Source organism: Manacus vitellinus, unplaced genomic scaffold (genome assembly GCF_001715985.3).
Source record: "Manacus vitellinus isolate BGI_N305 unplaced genomic scaffold, ASM171598v3 scaffold_0_pilon, whole genome shotgun sequence".
NCBI classification, from domain to species: Eukaryota; Metazoa; Chordata; class Aves; order Passeriformes; family Pipridae; genus Manacus; species Manacus vitellinus.
The window spans coordinates 45,385,346-45,412,504 of NW_021938789.1; the positions used below are offsets into that span (position 1 = coordinate 45,385,346).

Below are 27,159 nucleotides of genomic sequence, written 5' to 3' on the forward strand. Positions count from 1 at the left end.
AATATAAAATTAAAATAATTTAAAAAGAAGAGGTAAAACTTGCACAGTTAGAATCCCTCTTTTCCAAGGAGTTATCTAATTAATTTCTAGATGAAAATTCAGCCATTTGTCTTGTGAAGACTATAAAAATGTGTATATATAAATATGAAATATGTATAATTGTGCTTAAAAAATTACTAAGGTCCAGTTTCTAATCAATATTGCTTGATATCATGAACATTCTCTTGTTTCTTTTTCTTTCTGTAAGCATTAAGGGGTCATGTGAGGTGTTGCCTAATTCAAATTTTTTTCCTCTCTGAATACCTAGGAAGACCTATTTCTGTAGCAGGGCCACTTCCCCACCTTGGTTGGCAGTAGTTTCATGGCTGGTTTTGGTGTGCTGTCTTGCAAATTCTGGTGTCAAAATGAAAGCAGGGGGCTGCAAGTGGCTGAGGCTGGCACAAGGCTGCAGAACCACATGTGTTAATACAGCTTCAGTGGACTGATAGCAGTCAGTTACCAGATCTGACTGAGAACTCTCTCATCTGGAACAATTTCTATTGACTTGCTGTTTAGCTGCAAGAATGAAGTATGGGAAAATGATAGGACCATCTTCTCCTTTCCCTGCACAGATCAACTTTAAGTGATTGTACAAGCATGGCCTGTCTCAACTCTAGGTAAAGTGGTTTTGGACTCAAGAGTACACAGAGGTGTAAGACATGCTGCTGTGTTAATAGATAGCTCACTCCAGTGAGGACTGTTATGTAGACATGGGCTACTTGGGAATACCCCTCTGGTGCACTTTGATCTCTGTTTTTGTAAGAGTTGTGGTGGTTATCTGTTTTCTCCTTAGTGCTCAGTGAAGTGGAGAAACAAAGAGCAATGTTTGTCTACCAAGTTTATTGTAATGTGAACTTAATTTGAACTTAAGGTTAAGTGGACAACTCCATCATTTACCTCTCTAGTTTCTTCTCCTTCCCATAAATGTCATTCTAAACACCATGCCACTCCCTGTAATAATGCAAATCCTTCATTGGAGTGGCCTTCTAGATGGGGTGGCAAATGATCTCCCTGAAGAGAATTTGTCATGATTATCCCTTCCCAAGTAGTATCCTTTCTGGTAGCTTTGTTACAAACAAAAGGTTAGTATGCATTTAATGTTGGAGATGCATTTAATGTTGGAGATACATTTATATATATATATATAACACTATGCATGCATATATATATATATATGTATATATATATATAAAACATGTACATAAAATAATGCAGTACTAAAAATTTTTTTTTGACTGCTAGAGCAGAAGTTTATTATTAACTTATGTATTTATCTATTGTTATGTATCTAAAAGGAGCACTTGAAGGGACTGGAAACCCATCTAATTGCTGTTACGGGCAAAGGACTTTTTGCTTCCTCTGACTATTGTACTGTTCTGTTCCTGCTGGGAGCTCTGGCATGGTCACCAGTTGTGTTCCCGCTTCAGCTCTGTGGGCTGGGTGTGGTTTGAAAACGTTGCTTTTTGTTTTGTTTTGTTTTCTTCATTTTGAAGATAGGCAAAACCACTTCCTGGGTAACTCTAGTGGTTTGTGGTGATATTTGAATCAATGTTTTATTCTGCAGAAACTTTTCCATGCAAGTAAGTTTGTGTTTGACTCAAGAACATAAGCCTGTTAAAGTTTTACATGGTTTACATCCTTGTTGACCTCTGCTTTCCTTCATTTTTCCTAAACCATTCTCATGCTTGTGGGAGAGAAAGTAGCTCCTGAACAGATGCAGTTAATAACTTTGCATATTAAAGAAAACCACTGCCAGTCCTGGTGAGACTGACACTGAAGAGTTTGTGCCACTGTAAGAGGTGAATGAGTTGTAGCTCCCATCTGGCCATTTTTTTTGTTCTGAGTACTCTTCTCTGCCCCATAGTTTCATGACCCTATCAGCTGTTCTGCAGAGGGGCTGACCTCTGACAAAGGCAAAAGGACAGCAACAGCGGGCAACGGTAGCTTGTGTCTTCAACTTTTTCCATCCCAGAAATTTCTCTGTGTGTGTGTGTGTGTGATTTCTAGTGAACTCTCTATCATCCAGTATTTCATATATTATTTTAAATGTCATACTTAATAAATGACAGTGATGATGTACTCCACTGTTACTTGTGGCTTTCTTGTCAATAGCAGCTTACTACTGCCTGGATAAATCACTGTTCCTGCCTCTTGTTACCTGATTCTTGTTGTTTTTGCCCTCCTTTCAGTTTGTGCTGTACTCCAACTTGCAGAGACTGTTCCATTCTCCAAGAAAGCCCTTTTTGTGTCCTATATGTGTCTGTTCTTGCTCTTGTCACCTGGAGTTGAAAGGTCAGCTGGGTCTGTGCTGTTAGCCCACAAGAGCCTCTGCATGGTCATTGCCGTGCTCCAAGAGGCGCAGTTTGCTGGCTTTGTTACTGGAATTCAGCTACATGTCCACAGGGTTGAGAGTTGGTGGGATTCCTTTTTTGTATCTTTGGAGATGATAAGAACTCCAGTGGGTATTGCTGTTTGTTTAAATCTCCGTAGTGTACCGAGGTCAGATTTTCATTTACTTTAAAAGGCTATCTTGCTCCAATCTGCCACTGTAACATGTCCTTAAAATGACTGCAGATGATGAGAGCTACACTTCTGGTGTAGCTGTGTTGTTAAAATTGTTCAAGTGAGCAGTATTAGACACCTAGCTTGAGGAATTCAAAGGACTTTATAAGTTGGAAGGATGGACTTTGCATTGTGGGATGTGATTGGACTTCTGTGTAAATGATGGTGAGAAGAGAAACCTGTAACTTTTCACAAAAAGAACAGGAATGGAATACACCACTTGTTCATAAAGCAGAAGGTGTTAAAATTTAAGAATGTAGTCTTTTAAAAGTGAGAGGATAGTCATATTTTGTCTGAAAAACACTGCCTTATTTTTTATTGTATCTCCATGTTGCTTTCTGTGAAGATACTTTTCTGCAGTTATTGTTATCAAAACGCCATTCTGGGAGCTCCCTTGTTATTGTTTCACTTTGTTTTGTTAGTAGAACTTTAGTTTAAAAACTTTCTACCGTGGAAAAAAAACCCACAAAGACAAACCAAAACAAACGTCCATAAAGATGTCTCAGAATTCCGAGAAACAAACTATGGATCAATTATTAAGTACCTTCCCTCTCCCTCATGCACTTCCTGATGTGGTATTAATTTTACATGAGCCCCCCGCATTGCCCTTCATCTACTTAGGGTATAGAGCACAAAGGCTTTCAGCACTGTAAATGATTGGGCACTTGTTACAACCCTCTGCGTAAGAGCAGATCCTGTTGACTTCAGTGGGAATCACTTGTTGGCAGCTGCATAATTGTTTTTCAAACAATGTAGTGTTTTGCAAAAAAAAAAAAACAACAAAAAAACAAACAAAAAAGGGAGGATGTGTGGGAAAGCTCAAAGAGGTACCCGAAACAAAACACTGAAAAGTCTTTCATAAGAGCTAGAGCAATTACCTCAGTTGCCTAAGTAGCTAAGAGCTGGCAAAAAGGGTGTTACAGTAGTCTAACCAGAAACTCTGGCAGAGAACAGTGGAGCCTATCAGGCAGTGTTCCCACTCATTTGTGTTTTAGAATAAGCATCCTGTCTGACCATCCTTTAGATGATAACTTCCCCTCAGTAGCAGGAGCTATATGTGACTCTAATACTTGTAGCACTGGGAGAACTCAGCCAATGAAGCACATGGAGTTTGTCCTCAGCAAGCAATTGTGACTGTATTCTCTCTAGTTGTAGAGCAGTGGTGTGATTGGATGAAATAGCTTTACATGTGCTGAAATACCACTTAACAGTGGTTTCTGCAGGCTATGTGCCTTGCCACCAATCTGGGCAGCGAGCTGGTCACTGGTGTAATTTTTTTATAACTAGCAATTCATAGTACTTCATTGAGCACTGAGTCCTGCTTTTGCCAGGCATGTACATAACAGCAGCAACTTCATGATAAATCTTTGTCCAATGGAGCTGCTAATGCTCAGCTCTAAAATACCACTACTTATGTGGTCTACCATTAACCACATAAGAAATCTCCACATTTTGTTTATGGCATCTGAACTTCAACAGCATCTTGGGCTAAAGATAATGGCTTCTGCATGAAATATGTTCCATTACTGCTAATGGTGTCTTATTTTATCTGATACACTAGCTTACTTGATAATTTCTGTAAACAAAGCATAAAAGAAGCCATGTATATAAATCAAGCCTGAAAATCAATTTATAGCTGAATGGGAACTGAACATCTCGGTCTAGTTTTGTTTATACTTTGGTGATTGATAAAGAAGAAGTAAAAACAGTCCAAATGTAGAACTTGATGCATATTGCATTTATTTTCTACTATTGGATTGTTTCAGCACTTTGTGGAAAAGCAATATGAGTAGGTAGTTATAGTCTGTGCTAATACCAATGATTTCAATACTATTAAAAGTAAACAGTAAGAGCCACCTTTCTTTTTGCCTTCGAGGAAGGCTTTAGAGAACTGTGCAACTGATTCTTATTGATGGCTCAGGAAAAAAAAAAAGGGTCAAAGTTAACAATCCCTGCTTTTAGATTCATTGTACCACCAAGGGAGATGAAGAACTTTGAGCTATTGCACTGAATCCTTAATCAGCTAAATTGTCATGTACCTTCAAATGAAACATTAGCCTCCAGAGCCAAAAGTTGCTCCACAGTTTTGGAGATGTGCAGAGCCTTCCCTTTTGACTAGATTCGATGCAAGGGAGTTCCCCAAGGGAAAGAATCTTGCTCTTTTATTTCTCACTAGTATGTGAAGAAACAATATATTAATGTACCTACAGCTCTTATTAAAAACGTCAAAATTTTAATGGTTTCAAGTTTAAAAGTTTGAAGATCCTGTAGTCTGAATTTCTGTTACTTTTGTGTGGATTGACAACTTTTAAATACCTAGAACAGGTGTTTGTTTATTTTAAGATATATTTGGCTCTGTTTTGTACGGTGTGAAAGATGTGGTTAAAAAGGCATTTTTGAATAATCTTTAATTTCCAGATGGGGTCCCATACAGATCAAAAGTAGTTTGGAGGTTTGATGGGTTTTTTTCCCAGAGGACATTTCAAGATGGTATCCTTGCCAGCTAAACTAACTTAGAACAGTTGGGCCAGTGTAAGGTATAGCTTCATAAACCAACTGAGAGGCTGGTGAAGAGTGGCATAAGAGGAAGACAGCTCCACTCAGGTGAGGATGTGACCAGGGGAACTAAACAGACCATTTTGCTACTGAAAAACCTATCTGGTTTAACTGCCTTGAGTTAAAGTCATGTAGGTTTTGTTTTTATGAGTGTTGTCCATGTCAAACACCACCACTGCAATTAATATTTGGCATAATTAGTAATTTTTATGGACAGACCCAATCTGGAAAAAAAACCCCACTGTAGACCGAGCAATGTCCCTTGAAAATATTAATCTTAATTAACTTTGAAGTCTGTGGACAAGTTGTCATTTCCCTGTTGTTTTCAAGGTCTGATACCTTTGATTGACGCCAGGCTGAGTTAAGAAAGCCTGAGTTGTGAAAGGCATGTTGAAATCTGCAGAGCTAGAGTTACTACAGAAGTTATGGAAACTAAACCATCAATACTGGTCTGGTATGACCCAGCAGGAGTTTGGAATGGTTTTTCTGCTGTACTTTACTTAAGGGTGGTAAAGGTGTGCTCTTTTCTTTCTCCCTTGAGCTTTGGGATAAATGTGTCTAGTGAAAATTCTTCTTTCAGGCTTAAGCTGAGATAATGCCAGCAGTTTGGACTGCATGATCTGTAAACTGTAACAAAATTTAAAAATGAATTCTCAGTGTTCAGGATGAGTTATATATTTGCTGTTCGTGAAATGTTCTCAACAAACTAAAATCATCAGTAAAGTAACCGAAAGCAAAAGGAGTAAATAATCTTAGGTTTCAAAGGTAGTATTGGAAGTAATTTTGTGAGTGTTATTAAAGGTAGCTCTGAAATTTTCAAGAAATTGTTACTTTAATGAGAATATATAGAATTGAAACGTTTGTTTAAATTCAGATAAACTGTTAAATCAGTGTCTTCCTTTTAATATGGGAATGTTCTTAGATTTGGATAGGATGCAAGATGAAAACTTGTGGAGGGTTGGGCAGAAAGTTGTTTTGAAGCTTTTATGGTGAAGTGCTGTGAGCTGTTCTAGTCTTTCCTCTCTGACATCTAGCATTATGTTTGGATTGAAGCATTTTCTGATATAGAATAAATAAGGTATAGAATTCCTGATGCAGAATAAAATAAGGCATCACTGTTAAGGTAGTCCTCAACCTTTTTAGAAGTGCAGCAGAGACCATACCAATGATCATACTGGACCAGACAATAGGTTTGTTTAAGGTAAATATTCTTAGAACAGCAGCCAGCTGGTAAGAAGTATGAGAAACAAGGCAGGTAGTGATAAATGTTAGGGAGTATGCTCTGAATCCCCAGCCTTTCAGATCTAGAATCAGTATCTTTGTGCTTGGAATCCCTGTATGGATTTTTCTTTGTGAATTTATCTGGTTGGTCCTTGAATCTCTGCCTTTCTGAAGTGTGTGACATCCAGTTGTTAGCTGTACATTTTCCCTATTAGTATTGGCTTACTTTTGCAAGAGGTGGAGTTCCAACAGGCATCTAATAAAGCATTCTGCAGCTTGGAGTCAATTAACTTTCATGTTCATCTGCTTAGTTTCTGTGAAACCACAATGAAAATCCTGCATCTAAAGAATGTAGTTTGAAACACCTTTTATCTGCTCCCTCTGTACCCTGCCCCTGGCTTTTCCACACAATACCATTAAGAAACAAATTTTGGATACCTTCCTTTTCAGTGGTTCGAATGGTTGAATTACAAATGTAGGAGGCGTGTAAAGTCAAGTAAGTGTAGCAGTCCAAGGCAACTACAGCTGGATGTCACAGATGAAAAAGCTTTCTGCTGGGAAGAGGAGCTTTAAGTTTCCAGATGGTGACCTACTTGGATCTTTACACAGCTCCTCCAGTTACAATGAATTAACCATTTTCAGCCCAGGCTGTGTTTAACAGCAAGGTATATAGATGGCAGTATTTATGTAGGATTCCAATTGCTTGTCCTTTTTCATCCTCTCTCTCCCTTGCCTCCCAAAAGGAAGAAATGAGCAAGTCTGCACTCCCAGAGTTCTTATTTAATTCTGACATTGGTTATGGTGGATCCTTATTAAGTAACAATGGTATACTAGGGCTGAGAGTTTTGCGATAGGCAGGTGAATCTGAAGAGTGTTCTCAGGCAGCTGCCAGACTGTTCCTTCCTTTGATTACTATTTTGGTAGGTTCTAGAAATTAGCTTTAACATAAGAGCTCAAATGTAGCACTTACCTATTATTTTGGAAGGAAAGGTGGGAAATTCCTTTCTTGTCTGGGCCCTGAGAAAGTCCACGAGCAAGTCTGTGGCTTTTGGGCAGTGCTACCTGCTGCCTAGGCTGTCTCTGAAGCAGAGACCAATGTGCTAGGAGTACGACTTTGAGGGTTTGCATCAGGTAAATCAGTGGCCAGACAGTACAGTGGAGTCATCGGTGCTGTATAAGCATGACATCCCTAAGGTTGTGTTGTAGCCCAAGGAAATTTGTTAAGACAAGTTTATAGAAGTCACCTTACGTTATACCATGGCATTTGACACCTGGTAAATGAAATGTGAGACTTTTCTTGTTTATTTGCATAATAGTCATGAGAAGGGAGGAAGAACATAAGTGTCAGGGGTGACTACTTGTATTTACTGGCTGACAAAGAGAAGACAAGAGATAGGCAAGAGAGCCACATGAGCTGGTGATAAGGTTCTCGCTGAAAAATACCAGATCTTTAAAGCTAGCTGACCACGCAGAGGCTGACTTTAGATTTAAGTTAGTTTACTAGGCTTGGGGAAAAAAAAAGCTTACAGAGTTCTAAGACTTTTTGTTTTACTAAGAAATAATAAATGAATGCTTCTGAATGCCTTTGTAAGTCCTTATTCCCAGGGCCCAGGTCCATGATCTGATCCCACTGGGAATGGGATTTCCAGATAAACAACTTAATCTAAATTCCTGTTGTTATAGGAAATGAAAAAAAAAAAAAAGGAAGAAGGCCTGAGAAAACAGTTTGGTAGGTGTTCATCCTGAAATCTGTTTTATTTGCTGCACGGGGATCTATTTTAGAAGTACTTCAATGAAAACTTGCACAATAGAACAAAGTGCTTTGAGGCTTTGCATTTAAAGGTATGTTATTTTGTTTGGTTGATAGTTTTGGCTTTCTTAAGTTTTTAGGTGTGTGAGTTTGTGTGGGTTTTTTGGGGGATGTGTGGGTTTTATTTTTTTTTTTTATATATATGTGAACTACTTGGATTAATTAGTGTTTTCTGGGCAGCAACAAAGAGTGGTTCTCTCTCTTGCCCCCATCCTTGGTGTTTGCTGTATAACTGTGTTTTGCATCGTACCCTGGTCTTTGATATGATAGATTCTACTGAAGAAGAAATAAGCCCATCCTGCAAAGTGAATTTCATGCTGTGGGCTAGGTATACTTCCAAAGGTGTAATTGCTACAAAACTATGGTTTCTACTAGTGTTAATAAAATCCAATGTGAGCAGTGTGTGCTAGGATGTTTACTTTTATATAAAGATATGTTTATGTGTGTGTATATATATATATACTTATTTTTTTTAATGTTTTTCCCTAGTTCTGTTTTTCCACTTCTTCTCCATACCAATACTGCTGAAGCTCATTGAAGAGAACAGCTTTTGCTCTTGCCAGCCAGAATCTGTTTTTGCAGTGAGGGGTCCCTGCTGGGGAAGTCTTTCTTTTTCTGCTATCTTTCTTCTCTCTGCAGGGTATCAGGCATCAGGGCTGCCCTCCTGTCTGCCCTGCTGACAGCCGTACGTTCTCTGCTCTTACTGCAGCAGCAGCTGCTCCTCAGCCTGACTGAGAGAGCATAAATTAAAATACAAAAGTCTCCTGTGGCCACTCTTGGCTGACAGTGCAATGGCAGATCAGACCTTCCTACATCATCTTCACTTGACTTTCTTCTTTTTCTCAAGAGTTTCCTCTGCATTTGTATCAGTCACAGTCTTTTACCACTGGGCTGAATAGCAGCAGCAATCCAGTAACTCTAAATGTTTTATGTACTTGAGTGATTGGAGCTGTTTGCAGAGAAAAGAATCAGCAATGTGGGTTTCACCAAAAGCTCAAGTCTTTCTTTCTGCTTTTTATACTGCCTGAAGAAGGCAGGCTATTTTTGTGCTTTTCATGGCTGCTGAAGATACAGGGCTAATTCCTGTTCTCTTCTCCCCACGAAGTCAGTCGGAGAGTTAGAAACATCAGAACCATTGCGTTGCCATTGTGTGCGTGTGTGTGTGACTTAGGGCACAGCAGTGAGTGGAGTGTTTTCTCAGATGAGTCTTTATTGTTTTGAAGCCTGGTGTTTGTAAAGGGGTTCTTAACTCCCAGAGGGCAGAGAGGGAGCTGCTTAGTGGTGGGATGGAATGCTATGCCTCAAAATTGGCTATGTAGAGTTTCTGACCCAACTGTATTCTTTTTGTGAGGAGCTTGTTTTCTATTTACCCTATATGTGTCTACCATAGATGTTCTTTGGCTCAGTGTGCTTAAATGTGAGGACCCTTCCTTACAGAGGTGATAAGTGATGAGGATGATGATTATTTTTAGTCTTTTTGTTAAAGGAACTATGCCTACCTTCTCTGCTTTTCCCTGCTCTGGATTCCACAAGCTGGTTTGGCTTATTGGGCACTTGAGTGTAAATGTATTGATACATTGTGTGTGAATTTCATATCCTCTTTTAACTTTCAGAGAGCACGTTAAGCCACAAACACTTTTCCAGATGGTTCATTTTGTTAAAAACTGCAGTGTTTTCAAGTTAGGTGGACGTTCCCCCCTCAATCCTCTTCTAACATGTCATTGTGAGCTTGAAGTTCTGACTGGGCAGTTGGGGCATTTCATCAAAGCATTGCTCTGATTATCTGCATCTTCTGAGTGGAGAAACAGTTCTGGAGGGAACAGTCTCAACAACATTTTTCCAGGGTTCTTTGATGAAGTTAAGTGTAGCTGTCAAGTTAATTTTTTTTTGTTAAGAGTTATTTAGGCCTTAACTGAACAAAAATAGGCTTCAAGCACTTAGAGAGTCTTACCTGAAATCAATGGCACTGCCTTTTGTTTACTGTGGAAAAGGGTCTTAATTTGCAAAGACTCTTTTCTCTGAAGTAAGAATTTGATAAAGCTTTCCAAAGTAGTGTAAGCTGTGGCCATCTTCACAAGTGGCTTCAGGCTGATGGAGGCTGATAAGAATCTCTCATTGATAATGCAGCAGACTGGAGTCCATGTTAAATGTTAATAGGTCATCTAAGTGCTTTTTGAAAACTTGCCCTGTTTTAAAATTATTCCTTATAAATGTCATAGATATTATGGAAATTGTATAAGCATATGGTAGTGTTTGGAAATAATCATGGGACTAACGGTGGAATTGCTGTTCTGCCTACCAATTGGACTTAACAAGAACAAAATGCCATTACTACCTTTGTAATTAGATTTATTTTAATGTCTTTGAATAAAATACCTCTGAAATCAACTACTGAGTGCTTTAACTGCTTTGTTGCTGCTTAATGAAACCATGGCCTTGCCAGACTGCCTGCTAATGGAGTGCTTGTTCTTTTCCTCCCTGTATATTTAGTGTCTGGACCATCTTCGGTAATGCCTAATGCATATGCATGCAGTAATGAGATTCAAGAGGAGCAGGGTTGATGTCCCTGTATCTTTAATCACAGTTTTCATGTGTGGTGCTTATAATGGCAGACAGGCAGGATGAAAAGTTCTCCTTCTTTAAACTTGAAGGCGAGTAAACATTCTTCCAAGACCGGTGAGAAAAATGTTCCTCTCCACCCATCCCCACCCCTCCTTGGGTGAACTTCTTTGCATGAATCAATAACTCTTACAGCAGGTTTTACTTATACGGTAATTGAAATTTGCGTTCAGTACCCATCGATCAGAATAGAATTATCCTGCTGTTAGGTTAGGTGAGGAGGACTATAATGGGACTGGTGACTCCTTGCTTACAGGGAGAGTGGGAGGATTCACTAAAAGGATCTGAATGGTGTTCAGGATCAAGCTGTTTACTGTGTTTCTTTGTCTGATTTCCCAAATCTGGAAGCAATGAACAAATGTCAGTGGTAATTCAAATACCTCTCCTGAATGAATAAACAGGCTATCCCATTTTGTCATACTAAATAATATTCCACATTGTGAAAGCCTAAAAGCAAAGCATGCCTAAGCTTAGAACCTTTTAATCCACATTACATTAAAATGTCTTGATTTATGTAATTGATTTTATGGATTTGGAGGTAGGGAAGTATCAGGACTTGCTCATGCTGTTCATTTTATCATGCTGATTAGGCAACTGAAAGCTATCTTAGTGGTGGGGTTAGAGACAATATTGTGCAATTAAACTGTTATATGAAAGCAAAAAACACACATGTGGAAAAGTGCATGTGTGTTTTTCAAACCTTCGATAAGTTTAGTGCTAGTACCAGGTGCCAGATGAGTAGTCCTGTAAGATGGCATCCTGTATTTCCATGTCACATACAGCAGGATGAATGGGAAAGCAAGTGTCTGTACAGCATCCATGCTGAGGTGCAGTGCCAGGTACTTCTGTAGCTGTTGGTAGCTCTTTCCTGGTAACTGCACCCCAGCTAGTACAAACAATAGTGGCTCTTTGGTGTGAACTTGCCAGCTAGTGCTTGAATTGAGTAAGCTGGTCTTCCTTTGTTAGCTGCTCTTCTGGAGGGCTGCAGTTGTAACAGCATGTTGACTCTTCCTATCTTTTTTTTCTCCTTTTTTCTCTTTTAAACAGTAAGCCTTCTCCTTGGAGAAAATGAGAAATATTTTGTGCACTGATTTGCTGTTTGTGGTGATGTGAAGGCATATAAATTTCTGTTAAATTCTGGTCAGTCCAGAAATATTTTGGTAGAAAGAGACCAGGGTGTGGTGAGATTACCCAAAAAGGTTGCTAAGGACTCATAAAATTAATTGTAGGAATTTTACCATTCCTGTCAGTTGATGGTGCTCACTTCTTTTTTAGTTCTGAAATTGTATCATCCTTGAATGCGTTTTTGTGAATCACTGTCACTTGACTTGCTTGTGGGTTTAGAAGATTGACTTTTGTGTAAAGCTCTTCCCTGTCCTTTCCTGGCTGATTAAATAAATAACACTTTCCTGAATTTTTGGCATACCTTTGTGTTTGTGTTATCTTTTAAAGGTGAAGAAGAGGACTGAGAAGCATATCTGCATCCTCTTCTATTTAATACCAAAACTTACAAAACCCACGTGAAACATGAGGGTACCTTTGATGTTCATGCTGGTCTCTTTTACAGGTTAGAAGATAAAAAAATAGGAACAGTACCTGAAGTACATGGTAGACTGTAATTGCCTACTATCACACTGTGATTTGCAAAGACTGTAGAAGCAATACAAATAGCATTGGTGGAGGGTTTTTTTTCCCCAGGCAATGTTCCTTCCACCCTCAGTTATGACCAGTACACTTTAGTTACAGCTCCCTCATATGAGCTGAAGAGACTTATAGCGGTAGCTCAATGTCAGAGAGGGAGTGTGTAGCTACAGTGTAGGATTCATTATGCTCTGAACTGACACTGCCATGATTCAGCTGACAGTTTTTACGCTTGCTGGCATGGCCTTTTCACAACATAAGATGCTTTGTTCATTTAGTATTGTGCTAGGTTGATTGCCATGATTTCAAACAGGCTGATCATGAGATTTTGAGTTTTTTGACACTTGTTTTGGGTTGACTGCACTAGCCTGTGTTTCCTGTGAGTGCTGTAATAATATAAATAACTGTGCTTTTTGTTCTGACCAAGCATATTCTTGAAATGTCATTTCAAGTGTAATAATGGAGAGCATGTTAATAAGAACGAGTGGGGAATGCAGCTGTTGGGTTGTTTTCTTTTTTGAGACTGACCTGCTCAACCTTCCCAGGACCTTCTTCATTTTTTCGTGGGAGCTTGGGAAACAACTGCTGATACATTACCTTCAGGACATTGACAAGTATTGTTCAAAAGGGTAGTTTGTTCTGTTCTGTTTCCTCTACTTCCCACTGCAGTAAAGCTTGGCCTGGCTTGTGTGTTAAGAAGCCAGTTACTCTGACTGAAGCTCTCTTAAGGGCTATAGACAAAGACGGTGAGAACTTGCCTAAAATTTGGTGATGTCTTGGACTGGAATAACAGACTTTGGTTTGGTGTGACTTGCTGTTGTCAATGCTTTGCTCAGAATTTTGTAGGCTGTGCAGATAGCTGGAATATTTTGCATTAAGAATATTTTGGAATTAAAACAACATGTATTTTCATACTGAAAGTAAAGCCCTTTCTTGCTGATCTTGCATTTGTTCCTAAAAAGCAGAGTACTTCAGAGGTGCCTGTGGAAAAATAGAGATCATTTAGTTTTGAGCAGTTACTGAAAAACTAATCCTGCACTCCAGAATATAATGAGTTGTGGATTCTTCACTTCATTGAGTGAAATATAACTGGTGTGACCTACTTTATTTGCATATTTAACATATTGGATACTTTCTGTCGTTTTTGTTTGTTGTTTTTTAGCTTGTTTCCTAGGAAACAAATGCCCTGGTATACTAGAGAACAGCTATTGTATGGAGAATGCTGCCCTTCTGAGCATTGTTCTTTTGTAGGTGGAAGGCTTTAAAGGGGAAAGAGCTGGAGTTATCTTTCTTAACCAGAATAGCACAAGGATGTGTTTCACGCTGCTCTGCAACCCCTCAATGTATTTCTTTTTTTTTTTTTAGTAGGAGTATCTATGTTATAATGGCTTATCTAGTAAAACTGCTATATATGTTCCTATGGAAGGCATACCAAAATAAACTGAATGAGTAACTAATAAATGGTTGGTTTTGTCATCCTTGCTGAGCACCATGTAGATGCATATTTCTAAAAGTGTTTTATTTTGAATTATGTGGAATGGAAACAATAATGCAGAATATAGGGGTCGAGTAGACTTCAGGAAGTAATATTTGCATTAGTGCAGTAGATCAAGAGGGGAGCGAGAAACCTTTTAGATGTAAAAATTGTCTGCAGTTTGTTATGCTGCTGTGGGTTTTTAATTTCTTATTTTTATTTTTAGCCCAATGTTTATTGTTATGATGTTAAAAAAAATAGTTGTGATTTTTGCAATGTTAAATTTGAAGCTGTGATAGTGGCACAGTTTTGGGATTGGTAATGCTGAATCTTACTAAGTGACAAAAGAAAACAAACTAGGTCACTGGTTGAATTGTCTGGTTAAATTACAAGAATGGTGGGGAGAGTGTTGTTGAGTTTAAAAATACTGAGCAAACTGGGGGAGAAAGAATAAAAGGGAATCTGAGCTTTTGGTAATGTGTGACAAATAGAGAATGAGTTCTATGGGTTGAAAGTGCTGCACAGTTCCCCTTTGGTCTTTTTACACAGGCTTCAAAAACTCACATAATGACCAGTGATCAATGGGACAGGTAACTTACAACCATATCTCTTGTAATTTGTGGCTTGTTCTGCTGTTTCTGAACTGCTTGAACTGAGCGTGTAGAATGTAGTGTAAGTCTCAAATACATGTCACTGTAACCTGAGTTATGTGCTGCAAGGTCTTGATAGTTGTTGTTCTGATAATTTTCTTTAATTCTATAGTTTTCCTATAGCCTACTGTATGTTGAGAAGGGAATAGTGACAGGATGAGAGAAATCCATCCATGTAGCTCCTTAATTTCTCATCAGAGCTTTATTTAGTGCCCCTTTATTCAGCGCCTTCCTGAGGGAAGGACAGATTGCTAACAGTGAGTGTGTGATCCTGAGCAAAATAAGGGGATGTGCTGGGGAATGGAGCTTGTTTGTGTATAATTGCTTTTGGGTTTGAAATCAAACAGAGCTAATTCTTTGTCCATATTTGCCAGTAGTAGGGATATAATGTGTACTTCCTGCATTCTCTAGGGGTTACAACTTTCAAACAACAGAGCATGTTTCATATAGGGAAAGAAATGCAAATGAATCAGATGGTGAGCTCCCCAGGTGGTTGTCATGTGATTTATCAAGTGGTTTTACCTTGTGGAGAGAAAGTAGATGACTGACATTGTTCTGGATGTTCGATACCAGCATCAACTGCTGTTCACGAGTACCTGTTCCTACTTGTGCTCGGTCAAAAAGATGACTGACTGCTAGTAATGAAAGATTTTACAAGTCTCTGAACTCTTCACATGCCAGCTTTTGTGGTTTGGGAGTACATTATGTCACTGCACCTCTTCACTGCTTACCAGGGAATCTCCTCAATTTGAAACAAAATTTGAAGACACAAGCATTATTTAACAGTCTCTCCAAGTAACTGCTTCAAGTTCTTTTAAAAGCAGCTGTACTCGATGTGATCTGCGCCTCTTGTAAGAGGTATGTGCCAGTGAAACCACTGATCTTGTCTAACTTAGTGCACATAAAATAAGACTTTCTCAACACATAGACACAGGCAAACAACTTCAGGTTTCAACACAAAGCATAAAAATCGCTAGTTCTCACACAGAGCATCTAAAGTTGTTTGTCAGCATAAGGGCTGGAGTGGGGAGCAAAAATAGATCTAGGTGCCATAGATCTCTTGAAGCAGTAAAATATCTAGATTATATGACTTGAACCAGTTAACTATTGCTGAACTGTCCCTTTGCATAATAAATACTCAGCATGTGAATGAAATAATGAGAAGCTGCTGGTTAGCTTGCTCTTCCACTGGTGATGGTGGAAGAATCTAGGGGAGAACTCTGTGCCCTGACTACTCAGTTATTAACATCCATGGATACAGCAACTAAAACTGCAAAACATGGAGAGGCCAAGCGTTTGGGAGGGAAAATCTTTCTTTTAATTCCAGCTGGGATTAAGTTAAAGCCTGTGTGCGGTGACCATGGCAAATTTTGCAGCATGCCATATTAATTTAACCATAAGAGTCCCCGTTCAGTGGATACATTAGTTAACACTGTTACAAGCTGCTCTCTTTGAAAATGCTGAACGCCTTCCCCTCCCCAAACCCAGTGCTTGCCTCTGTTGCCTTTCTTCTGGTCACCTTTTGAGACAAGGTGAAAGGAGGTTGAGATGACCAAATTGGCAATTGCAAATAGGACTGTAACTTCTGTCTTTGCATTAAGCATTCCCATCTGTTGGATCTTTAATAGTTCTTTTCTTTCACTTACTTAGTGGTTTTTTTTCTCTTAATAGTACATGCCAAGCACATCCATTGCTGCTCTCAGAGCATTTGTATGCAAATGTAAAACTCTGAAGTGTAGTGCATTTGGGGTGATTGTGTAAAGCAGTATTTGATTGTGTACGTGATTGCAAAGTACAGGCATTCTCTTCTGTGGAACAACTAAATGTGTCATTTAGGGCAAGATCTCAGCTGTTGTAGAAAATACAAGTGGAAATGTTTTAAGAGTTCATTACATAACTGGGGCATCTGATTATTGTTATTCAAATCACTTCTCATAATAAAAGCCAAAAACTTGTAGAGGAGTTGTCCTTGTATGTTAGTGTCATCCTAGCTGTTCCAGTACAGTGTAAATCTCAAAGCAACTCTGAAACAGCAGTAGGGTGGTTCTCTCTTACAGCAAAGTTACAATTTCATTTAGTTTTACTATGCTTTTCATCATATATTTAATGACACGGGCATAGGAAATGTCATCCTTTTTTTTCCCCTTCAAGTAAAGAAGTTCAGCTTTGATTTGTAACAGAATCACAGAGTTTCTTAAATCTGTTAAGATTACTTACCAGTGCTAAAAATAGCTGTTGCCTGAGGTTTTGGAAAACCTCAGGTGCTCTGAGGAAATGAAACTGGTGGCCAGATAAAAGAGCAATATCAAGCAGTGGCTACAGCTGTCCCAGGTTGATGTAAACTGGCACCGATGATGTGGGAGTGTATTCTCACAATAGCTGCAGTGTTAGTGGGGTCCCTTGGTGTGGGGTGAATTGCATGTGGCAGTACCTACTGGCAAAGATTATTTTCCTCCCTGGGGCTCTCTCTAGGGTGTTGAAGGACACAATGGTGATATGAGAAGCAGTAAACAAGGACTATTCTCAACTGTGCTGGTTCTCTGTTTTCTACACCACTGATGACTGTGATATGTTGGTCAAAACTTTAAAGTGCTCTGTGTGCAAAAAAAACCCCCTTAAATATGGTGTCTAGATAATTGTCAAGTATGTTCTAGGCCTCGCAGAATAAATCAGCAGGAGAGCAGTGAGGTGCAAAATGACATGTCTTGCTTTAATTCAAAGTACTTGGTCATTAGGGGTGCAAAGTTGCAAATATTCATATAGTAATACTGTTTTTTCCTGGTGCTTTCAGTTGCATTCAGTAACTCCTTGCAGAGGAAAATAGAAAATCCTGTCCCCTTTAATGATGCTTAGTTTGTTTTGAAGAGCATCATTACTTTCAGAAAAATTCTGGTGAGTTTCAGCTAGATGTAATATGAAATGACTGTCTTGGTGGCAGATTCACCATCTGCTGGTAGGTGACACTGTTAATTGTACTAGCATGATTGTTGGTTTGACAGCTCTCTAAACTGAAATGGTGAAATGATACAGGTTGCAAACATACAGAAAACCTCCTTTGTTTTTATGCCTTATTTTGTTTCTTGTAAAAATGACATAATTCATAGTTCCAGCTAAACAAAGTAGTGTTAGTGCCTTGAAGAAGAAGCAACCTCTGTCTCAGGGTGGAGGAGAAATGGGCATTGGAGGGAAGATCTCAGGCTTAAGATCTGTTGCTGATGAAAGATTATTTGCATAACCTCAGATGAAACCCTGGCCAGAGAGCCAGTCAATATGTGTCACATATGACCTTTGAAAGGAAATCAGGATCAACTGTAAGAGAATGTAGTAGAGCTGCTCTGTGGTGTTGTCAATTTTCTACTTGCTAGGTAAATGCAGTGGTGCAGTGAATTTGAAATGGTAGAACCTTAAGAAGATTCAACTGATTTTGTTGAAGATTGTGGTTTTTAATGGGAGTACCAAATCCTTATGATTTGGTTGCTTTTTAGCTACCTGTAGTTCCTGCTTTTCCTCACTGTTTTTTTTTCTCTCCATTTAATGCAAGTTACTTGCTGCAGAACTACATAATCCTTTTTTTCTCTCGAATAAATTGCTGCATATTAGTATAATTATACAACAAGCTTTATTTTGTTCCTTGCCTCATTGCAGTAGATCAGCAGTTCTCTAGGCCATGTAAATCTCTGCATTTCAGCATTGTTTTGCAACCTGCTTTAAACTTTTTTCAAATGAAACTTGTATTTTTACTGTATACCTTAGAAATAGAGTTAAGTCATTGACCTGCAAAGTAAGAATGTGGTTTGGGTTATTTTGACCTGAAATTTCTGGGGTATTTTTTTTAGGACTGCATTACTACTTGATTTTTCATTTTGTTTTGCTAGCACAATGACTAGTGCATGTATACTGCACAGAATGGGACAGAAAGGTTCTACTTTTAGAGGGTTATTCTTAGCAGCATTGCAGTAAAGAGAGAATTGGTATTTTGATTTGCTGCAGTGTAGCCACGATCATGAATTAGGTGCATGAACAATGCCAAGAGAAGTGCTATGTAGCTGTTGTGCTGCCCTTTCACTTCTATTAGCTCTTTGCATGAGACAGTGACACCCAAACCTACTGGTGGTAATATCTACTATCTTTGTGTTCTGCCTGCACTTTGAGCCTGGAGTGGTTAATGTTTCTCTGTGCCCACTCGTGAGTCACTCCCTTACAGTGCTTCCTTGATTAGCTTCAAGCACTGCATTCCTGCTCTGTTCTTATACATAAGCTCTTCCTGCAAGGACTTGAAATACAACCCTATGCTCCTGAAGCAGCAGATGGAAAACTTTTTGTTGCCAACGTTCTTTTGTTGCTAGCTGATCCATGAATTTGAGTTTCTCTTCAAGTAGGGTTAGGTGTACTCCTGTCACCCTCACTAACTACTCAGCTGCTCATGCTTTCAGCAGACCCTCAAGGAAAGAAGCAGCACTGCTGGGAACAGTGATGTGGTGGAACTTGTTTATCATATACAAGAGCAGCAGAGCTACCTTCATGTGAAAAGGCTTTTATAGTGAATATGTTGTTCTTATCAGCTGAAGTGAGACTTTAAAGCTTCTGGAGGAAAATATTAAGATACTTTTGAGTCTGCTAGAAGTTACTTTATTGTGGGAGATGTACTGGCACAGATACTATTGAAAGCCTATTTTACATGACAGCATAATAGTAAATTTAGTTGAATGCTTTTAAAAACCTTTCACAAGAGCTGAGATTTAACACTATAATTTTTTCTTAGATTGTGTTTCAAAGAAATTGTTTTCTACCTTCTTTGAATAATCTGTAGGGAAGCAAAGCAATTTAGATCAACAAACAGGAGCTCCTCAAAATACATTTTTAGCAGCTAGTGATAAATAATCTTTTTCTAACAATGGATTTGTTGCTAAATCTAAGTATTGTTCCCAGGTATTTGATTACCTGAGCTGATTTTGTTCATATACTAGAAGTATTGCTGTGCTCCAGTCCTATGCTTATTGTTCAGGTTTGAGTGTATGTATCAGCACTGAAGATGGAGCTTTTAATACAAAAGACATGCAGTATCCATTTCCTTATTGTCTTGAGTGGAGCTGCCCCAAGCTGGCAGTCCTCAGACTGATCTGCAGCTGCTTTGCTGTACTGTGACAACACTGTGACTGAGGAGAGGCAGCAGCAGCAGGCAGAGAAATGGGCTTTCCTGAATTCCCTTCCTCACAGAGCAGTTTCTGTTCCAAAGGCTTTGCTTTATGGGAATTCAGTGTGATTGTAACTGAGAATGAAGCCTACAAGGAATGCGTTTTGAAAAACTGAAGTTCAGCAAGTTTATGATGTTCATTCATTAGTTTAAAAACATTTTCAAATGAAGTAAAGGGTCTCATGGGGCCAAGTGTCTCAGTGTTGAGCCCACGCTGATTCAGTTGAGCTCACATCTGGGGATTGCCATGAGGGAACACCTGGAGTTGGGGAAGGGTAAAAGAGCCACGCTGTAGGTCTATTTGCCACCCAGCTCTGTATTTGACACAACAGGACTTGCTGGACTGTGCAGAAAGTGTGAAGTGAGCACTGTATGGGCTTATACCATGTGGTGCCAGTAACAGAAGCTACAGTGTTTTGAGTTGGTCAGGTTTGGATGGAAAGCACTACAGGTAGCCTGAAGGGGCCTTGCTCACCCACCTGCGGCAGGCTTAGCACCCGGACAGCTCTTGCTCCATCCTTGGGTTATGCCCTTGTAATTTCCTTTTGTTCCTGCAGAACAAAAAATGGGTTGAGTGCTGTTGCCACACATACTGTGTCTTTCCTTCTCAGTTGAGTGGAACGCTAGTTTTAAAAATACTTACGAATCACATACGTAGCTACACAAAATAAGTGCCATATTCTCAGACCTGAAGCCAGTGGCTCATGATGGTAATGTTCCCCAGTACTGGTTAACATGTGCGAATCTGTATGACACCTTTTGTAAGTCTTACCTAAAGGGTCCAACGTTTGACTGTTGTTTCATCTCATTTATAACATTTTGCATTGCATTGCGCAAAATTTGTTTTAAACCTTGTAACCAATTTCTGTGCAAAGCTTACATTTGGAAGACTTATTATCAGTTCTAAAATGTTAATGGCTCAAATATAGTGCCAAATCAACAGTTTATTCAATTTTTAATTGATTATTTTATATCTGGCAGTTTTTTAATTGCCAGTCATCACTTTAAAAAAAGTGATCATTCTGCAATTTTTAAAAGAAAGAAATCAGGTTACTTTGGCTGTCCAGTTTCTCAGATTATTGTTTCTTCTGTGAGCACTTGCAAAGAGGAACAGTTCCACTTCAGCTGATTGTGTTGTAACTGTCCTAGTGGCTATGAGAAATTGTATGAACTCTTCTGTACTTATGGGAAAAAAAGGAAATATAGACTTCATGTGAAGATCTGGCTTTATTTGATAAAATATATTTTAATTTGAACTTTCACTTGTTTTCAGCAGCACTGCTAGCTTGATATGTTGATGCATAGTCTGTTTCTGAGGGCCCTTGAGTTGAAAACTACATGGAGGTATAGGTAAAGAATTTGGTTTCGTGTTTTACATTGTGTGTGATCCTGCACCTGGAGAATTCAGTTGGCTCTTCCATGCAGTTTCTCAATTCAACCAGTAATTGTGTTTTGTCTTGTTTGGGTTTTTTTGTTATTGTTTGTTATGCTGATATCCCAAAATAGCAAGGCATATGTAAATAACCATGATAATTTGTAACTACCTATCTTTTTTTGAGGGAGAGGAGGAATATATTGAATTGTGCAAAATCTTGGTCCTGTACCAGTGGGCTGTGACAATTCTGGTACCACCACTCTTCAAACTTTTGCTGACTTGTTGACAAGAATACAGAGGAAGTAAGGACCTAAATGTGTTACCGTCTCCCCCTTCCTCTCTAATAATTCTAAAATCCTTTGGCCCACAGCTGCAATATTTATTGGAGAGAAAATGAATATATGCCTTTGATCTTATCCAAACACCTTATCCAAAGGGATGGAGTAGGAACCTTCTGCAGAGGATCCTGTTTTATAGACAGGAACTCTTTGAACAGTTAAAGTTCTGAGTTGTCGTTTCCAGAACTTGAAAAAGAGGGACAAGAGGGGAAAAAGAAAAGAGCTAAGAATAACTGAAGTGTCCCTTATTATTCAGATCCTAACTCTGTTGCCAAAGGAAAGCCTCAGCAAAGCAAGAATTAACGATGAGTTAGCTCAAGGTCTGCACCCTTGAGTTACTAGTTAACATAGGAGGACGTGGCCTGGCTTTCGAAAGAAGCTGCTGGCAGAGCACTGCTTGATATTTGGCTCTGACATATTCACGATGATATGAATAGATTTCTTATGTTGCAGCACGTAAGCAGGATGAGAATGTGAGTCTACTACAGCAGTTGGTGAAAACAACATACGTGTAGTTTTGTGAAGACTTAAGGACAGATGGTGTCCCATAGAATAATTATATAACAGCCAAAATTCCCTTAAAAAATCTTTATATAATAGGTGTGATAATTACTCATAAATTGCCAATCATCGCAATATTTTTCTGTTACATAAATAGTACAGGGATCTAGTTTAACCCCACTTAAACACTTGGGTGAATTTGTTCTTTAGTCTAGGTTATTTTTTTTCACTTGCCTTGTCATTTCTAGTCTTCCCTTGTTTTTGACAAAAGGCCCAAGTGATGTGCGCTTCTGTCCAATCAAGTGAGATAAAGCTGAAAATGTCACCTCTCTCTTACCTCTGCCTCTTTAGGACTATTTTCTTTGCCTTCATGGACTGCCGTGTTTTACTCCTCCCAGTCTCTGTCCAAAGGCATTAATGTTCCCCTAAGAAGTTGGCTATTGCACGTTGCCCTGCAGTCTGCCTGAGAGGAATGGAGTATAGAATTAAGATCTGTTTTCTGGGAACTGCTGGCTTTTGCTCAAGATTTTACACCCATTTCTTCAGCTGTTATCTTGACTATTTCTTGCATGACTCTTGAGTGGGCTGGGAATTTGTGCAGATTGCTGGAAGAGGGCTTTTAAAACTGGGAATGATCTGGACAATTACTTCTGAGGCATCAGTGTAGCAGCCTTTGAAGCACCAGTGGCCCTGATTGATCTGACATCAAGATGAACTGTCTGCTAGCAAAGGACAGTTGTCTTTTGTTGAGAATTTTAAGGATTGGATTTAACAAAGTCCTTTCTTCCCTCTCTAAGTCTAAGCCCTTTAGTATCCAGTAGCTCATAACCCATCTGCTTTCTGTATCCAAAGGGCAGTTTGCCAACTCCATACAAGCCACAGGTTGCTCCTTGACTGACATCATTTTAGGGGAAGTTACAGATAAAGGTTTTTTCCTAACTTGTTTCCTATGTCATGTCCATGCTGATTTCTACTTTTTCTATGGAAGGTAATATAGGGCAGGGATTCAGATATATATGATGTTAAATAGACTGGCCAAAATTAGGGACATATTACATTTGGGAGGGACAGAATTCTGCTAACACAACATTTCAAGTAGTGCTAACCAAAAGTAGAAGCATATATTAAGCACTGGCCAGTTTGTCTGCAAAGTGTGCTTCTTACTTAAAGACCTCTGTCTGAAGCTGTGTCCCTGCTTTCCCCAAAGGAACATTGATAGCTTCCTTGCTAGTCATGGACCTGTACCAATCAAAACAGATGAGGGTTTGAAGAAGTAATTATAGGAAGTACAGCAGCAAAAGTACTTCAGTAAATGCCACGGTTTCTCATCTGGAGAAGTACTAATGTTGATTTCCTTTGGGACACCACACTTATTCTCAGTGGTAGATATGAGTGTGGTCCTTGACAATTCTACTTGAGTAAGTTACAAGAAAGTTCCTCATAGCAAGAGCAACTCAGGACTGCAAAGTTGTAGAGGCTGCTTGTGTTAGCCAGGTCATTACTCTGAAAATGAATGTTTCTTTTGTGACCCTGTGCACAGCATAACTTACTTCCATGCTGTTTTATGAGAGCATCAGCCCCAAACAAATTCTCTCCAGCAGTCAGTTGGAAGCCGATCAAAGACTTCTGCTTGCTGGGGCTGTATCTGTCTAGGCAAGGATCCTGGAAACTGGGCATTCACCTGCAAAAGCACAGATGGGGGAAATATTCTGGAGTTTGGGGGGTGCGAAAAAAGGGTATTTGTAACCTTTGTAAGTTACCAAATTAAAGCGTTTCAGTAACAATAAATTAAGGAAAATCTCCCTTTCTAAGGAGATTTCTAAGTCAACCAACTTACTCACAGTCTATTAAGAAAGAAATGTCAGTTTGTTCAAACTTTAACAAGGAAGTGTCTATTTTTTACTTCTCATTTCTTTTTAGGGGAAAGCATTTTTCCAATATGGAATTGTTTGGTTGGCTGGTAATACAGTTAATTTTGTCACTCTGTCTGCAGAAGAAATTCAAATCGGATTCAGTCCCTGGCTCAGACAAACTGAGAAATTAAACAGATGTCTCTAGCATCCTAAAGAAGTTTCTGAGCAACTAGACTCTTGATTACTCTGTGATAACTTCCATGGTCATCCATCAAAGAGATGTGTTGATTTCTTGATCTGGATGTTGTTAGGACCCTTGCAGGACACTTAAATTTCTTATTTTCCAAGTCTAGTGTGATTTTTGCTTTACAACTTCAGGATCATCTTTCACATTGTCTGTTTGAATTTTTAGCTCATTCCTAAACAGTCCTTCTCTTGTAGTGCACAAGATTCAGCAAAGTCAGCTGGCTGTGAGAGAGCAGGGTGCTGTCTTTGCTCACTTGGGTAAAACAGCATACCTGCTTTTAATGCAGTTGACCAGTGGATTACCCTTGAAGCCCTGTGAATGCTAGTTGGCATGGAGTTCCTTCTTGCTCCTCGTCATAAAATTGCAGTTTCTCATGATAGGTCTCAGCTTCTCTGTTCATCAGCCCCCTGACTTTGCTTGCTCACAGTGCTCAGTGTGGTTTGTTGTCTTGCTTGTTTTTATTTGCATCTACTAAAAGCAATATGACTGATAGTGGCTGTCTAATATACATACTCAAGGATTAAAGACTGAATTCTGTGGAAAGGCAGTGAGATTGCCATCTCAGGCCTGAATTATTTTATATGCCTTTTTTATATCTTTTTTTTTTTTTAGGGTTTTTTTCCCTCCCCAGTTTATTGTCAGGATTGATTTTTTTTTTTAACTGAACATTTGTTCAGATTTATTCTGTGGTATTCCAAGATGATTGAAATTAGTATTTCTAAACCAGTGGTATAGGTGCCTGCATTCCCTTTATCATGGAGAGCTGCTCCTCATATTTTTCCATGTCCTGCTTCACTTCAGCCTGTTAAAATGACTCCACTGTTCTCAGTCTTGTCCTTCTCTTATATGGAGATCAGGTTGGTGCTTGGACAAATGAATACACAAATCTTGCACATCAGACTTCTTCATAGTCTTTTTTTTTTTTTTGTGTATGTGTGTGCATCTTACATGAAACCCATTTAGGAATGAGATGTATTTTGTTCTGTGTTTAATCAGTTGGTCATTCTGTAACTTGCTTAATTACTGTTTGTATATAAATCAGGTTGAAAAGACACATAGTTTTTATTTGTGAGTCTACAGAAATGCTTGTTGACCTGTTTGGTGGACAGTTAAAACATTTGTTCTTGTTTTTTCAACCTATAGAATTACAGAATTTAATGTTGGATTATTTGCATATTCAGTGTCTTACTGTCACATATGGTAATTTGTATTATTTGCTCTGAGAGACCTGTGGCTGGGAGTAAGACACCCCTGATCAGCAGAAATCTTTCTTCTTTTGAGTCCCATACTGCAAGACCTGGGAGTGCAATAGGATCACTAGGGATCCAGAAATCTTTTCCCAGAACTTCTAGACATGACCCATTTATTGTTACAGCTTTTATGTCATGACTTTTTCTAACACTAAGTGGAAATTTGCACATCTTCCCTTGTTGCTTAACATGTTACACATACTAATTACATGCTTATTAAATATTTAATTATCATGCATGTCCTATAAAGAGCTTTGAGATGCTGAGACAGGCATTACCTATGCTGACAATTGTTTGCCCTTCTTAAGATGGGCTATAGGAGTTCAAGAGAAGGTTGACCTCAGACGTAACAGGATTGCTTTCTTATCTGTTAATAAAAGCATCAGCTCTCCAGTAAGATGAAGTGATAAAATACAGTCACAGTTAGGTGATTTCTAACATTGCCAGTGCAAGCCTTGAAAAATATCAAGGCTCCAAGATATGAGACTTGATTTTTAGTAATAATTTAAACTAATATAGTGGGAATTTTGGACTACTGATTTTTATATTTTTATTTGCCTGTGAAGACTAATGAGCCAAGCAAAACAGAGAATCTCAAGTAACAAATAACTAGTTAACTGAAGCTAACAGTAACGAGTAGTTAGAGTTTTGTGGAAAAACTTAATTACTAAGAGGTCCATAAAACACTTGGAAGAGTTGATGCCTCCCTATTTTGAGGATTTTAATTTTCTAGTACTGAGAATTAAAGAAAGGCTCTAAGCCTAAGAAGTATTGCTCCTTGTTAATCAAAGGAGTTGCACGGTGGTGACCGGAAGGAGTAGAATGCCAGTGTCTTTCTCAATAGGTAGGAAACCCCACTGATGTTCCTGCTAAGCAGGTGGATATGTGTTGGTTTTTTGAGTGAGGAATAGGAGTCAGAAAAGTGTAAACTTTATTCTGTTTTGTTAGAAAACAGAAACAGAAGTTTCTGTTTTGTTTTCTGGAATAGTCTGAGAGGATGTAATTCCCCTTTCTCTTAAAAGGTTCTTGAGCATTAAATCCTGCCTGCAAAGGTGCTATTATTGTCCCTTTATTCAGAGACTGTTGCAAATTCTCATTGATTAATGTTGAAATAACCTAAGCTATGCTAGAATAATGCGTGTATAGATAAGTGTATTTATATATACATACATAAACACACTGATTTTTTTAATTGCTTTGTATCACAGAAATTGCTTAACAGTTCTTGCATTTTTTTTCAACTTGGTTTGCTTTGTCCTTCAATCAGGAAATATTATATTTTTTTTCTTTATACATTTTTTTTCATTCAAGTGAGGGAAAAATCCCAATTGTTCTGTTATAAATATAACTAGCAGACATCTGCCATATTTGCAAGTTCTTTTATTACTTTCTGGTAATTTAAATGTCATTTTTTGTAATATAACTTTTCTAATTTTCATGCTTTTAACCCCAACTGGCAACAAAGCTCCGTACAGCTGCTCACTCAGTCCCCCCACATCAGGATGGGGGAGAGAATAGGAAAAGTGAGAAAACTCATGGATTGAGATAAAGTCAATCCAATAGATAAAGCAGAAGCCACAGGCACAAGCAAAGCAAAACAAGAGATTCATCCCCCACTTCCCATGGGCAGAGTGGTGTTCAGCCAGTCTGAAAGCAGGGCTCAATCACATTGAACAGGTACTTGGGAAGGCAAACGTCATCGCTCTGAACGTCCTCCCCTTCCTCCCTCTTCTCCCCTCTTTATGTACTGAACATGGCACCATTTGGTGTGGGGTATCCCTTGGGTCAGTTGGGGTCAGCTGTCCCAGCTGTGCCCCCTGTCAACTCCT

The 27,159-nt window shown here is 38.9% G+C and overlaps 1 protein-coding gene across 1 annotated transcript in view; it reads left to right on the top strand.

Annotated features, from left to right (window-relative positions):
* Positions 1-6,322: 6,322 nt before the first annotated feature.
* Positions 6,323-27,159, top strand: part of TSPAN5 (tetraspanin 5) — a 69,236-nt gene continuing 48,399 nt past the window's right edge. Inside the window, exons 1-2 of the mRNA XM_018073423.1 lie at positions 6,323-6,358; positions 8,161-8,220. Of these exons, the coding sequence (XP_017928912.1) occupies positions 6,323-6,358; positions 8,161-8,220 (96 nt within the window). The remainder of the gene's footprint in view (positions 6,359-8,160; positions 8,221-27,159) is intronic.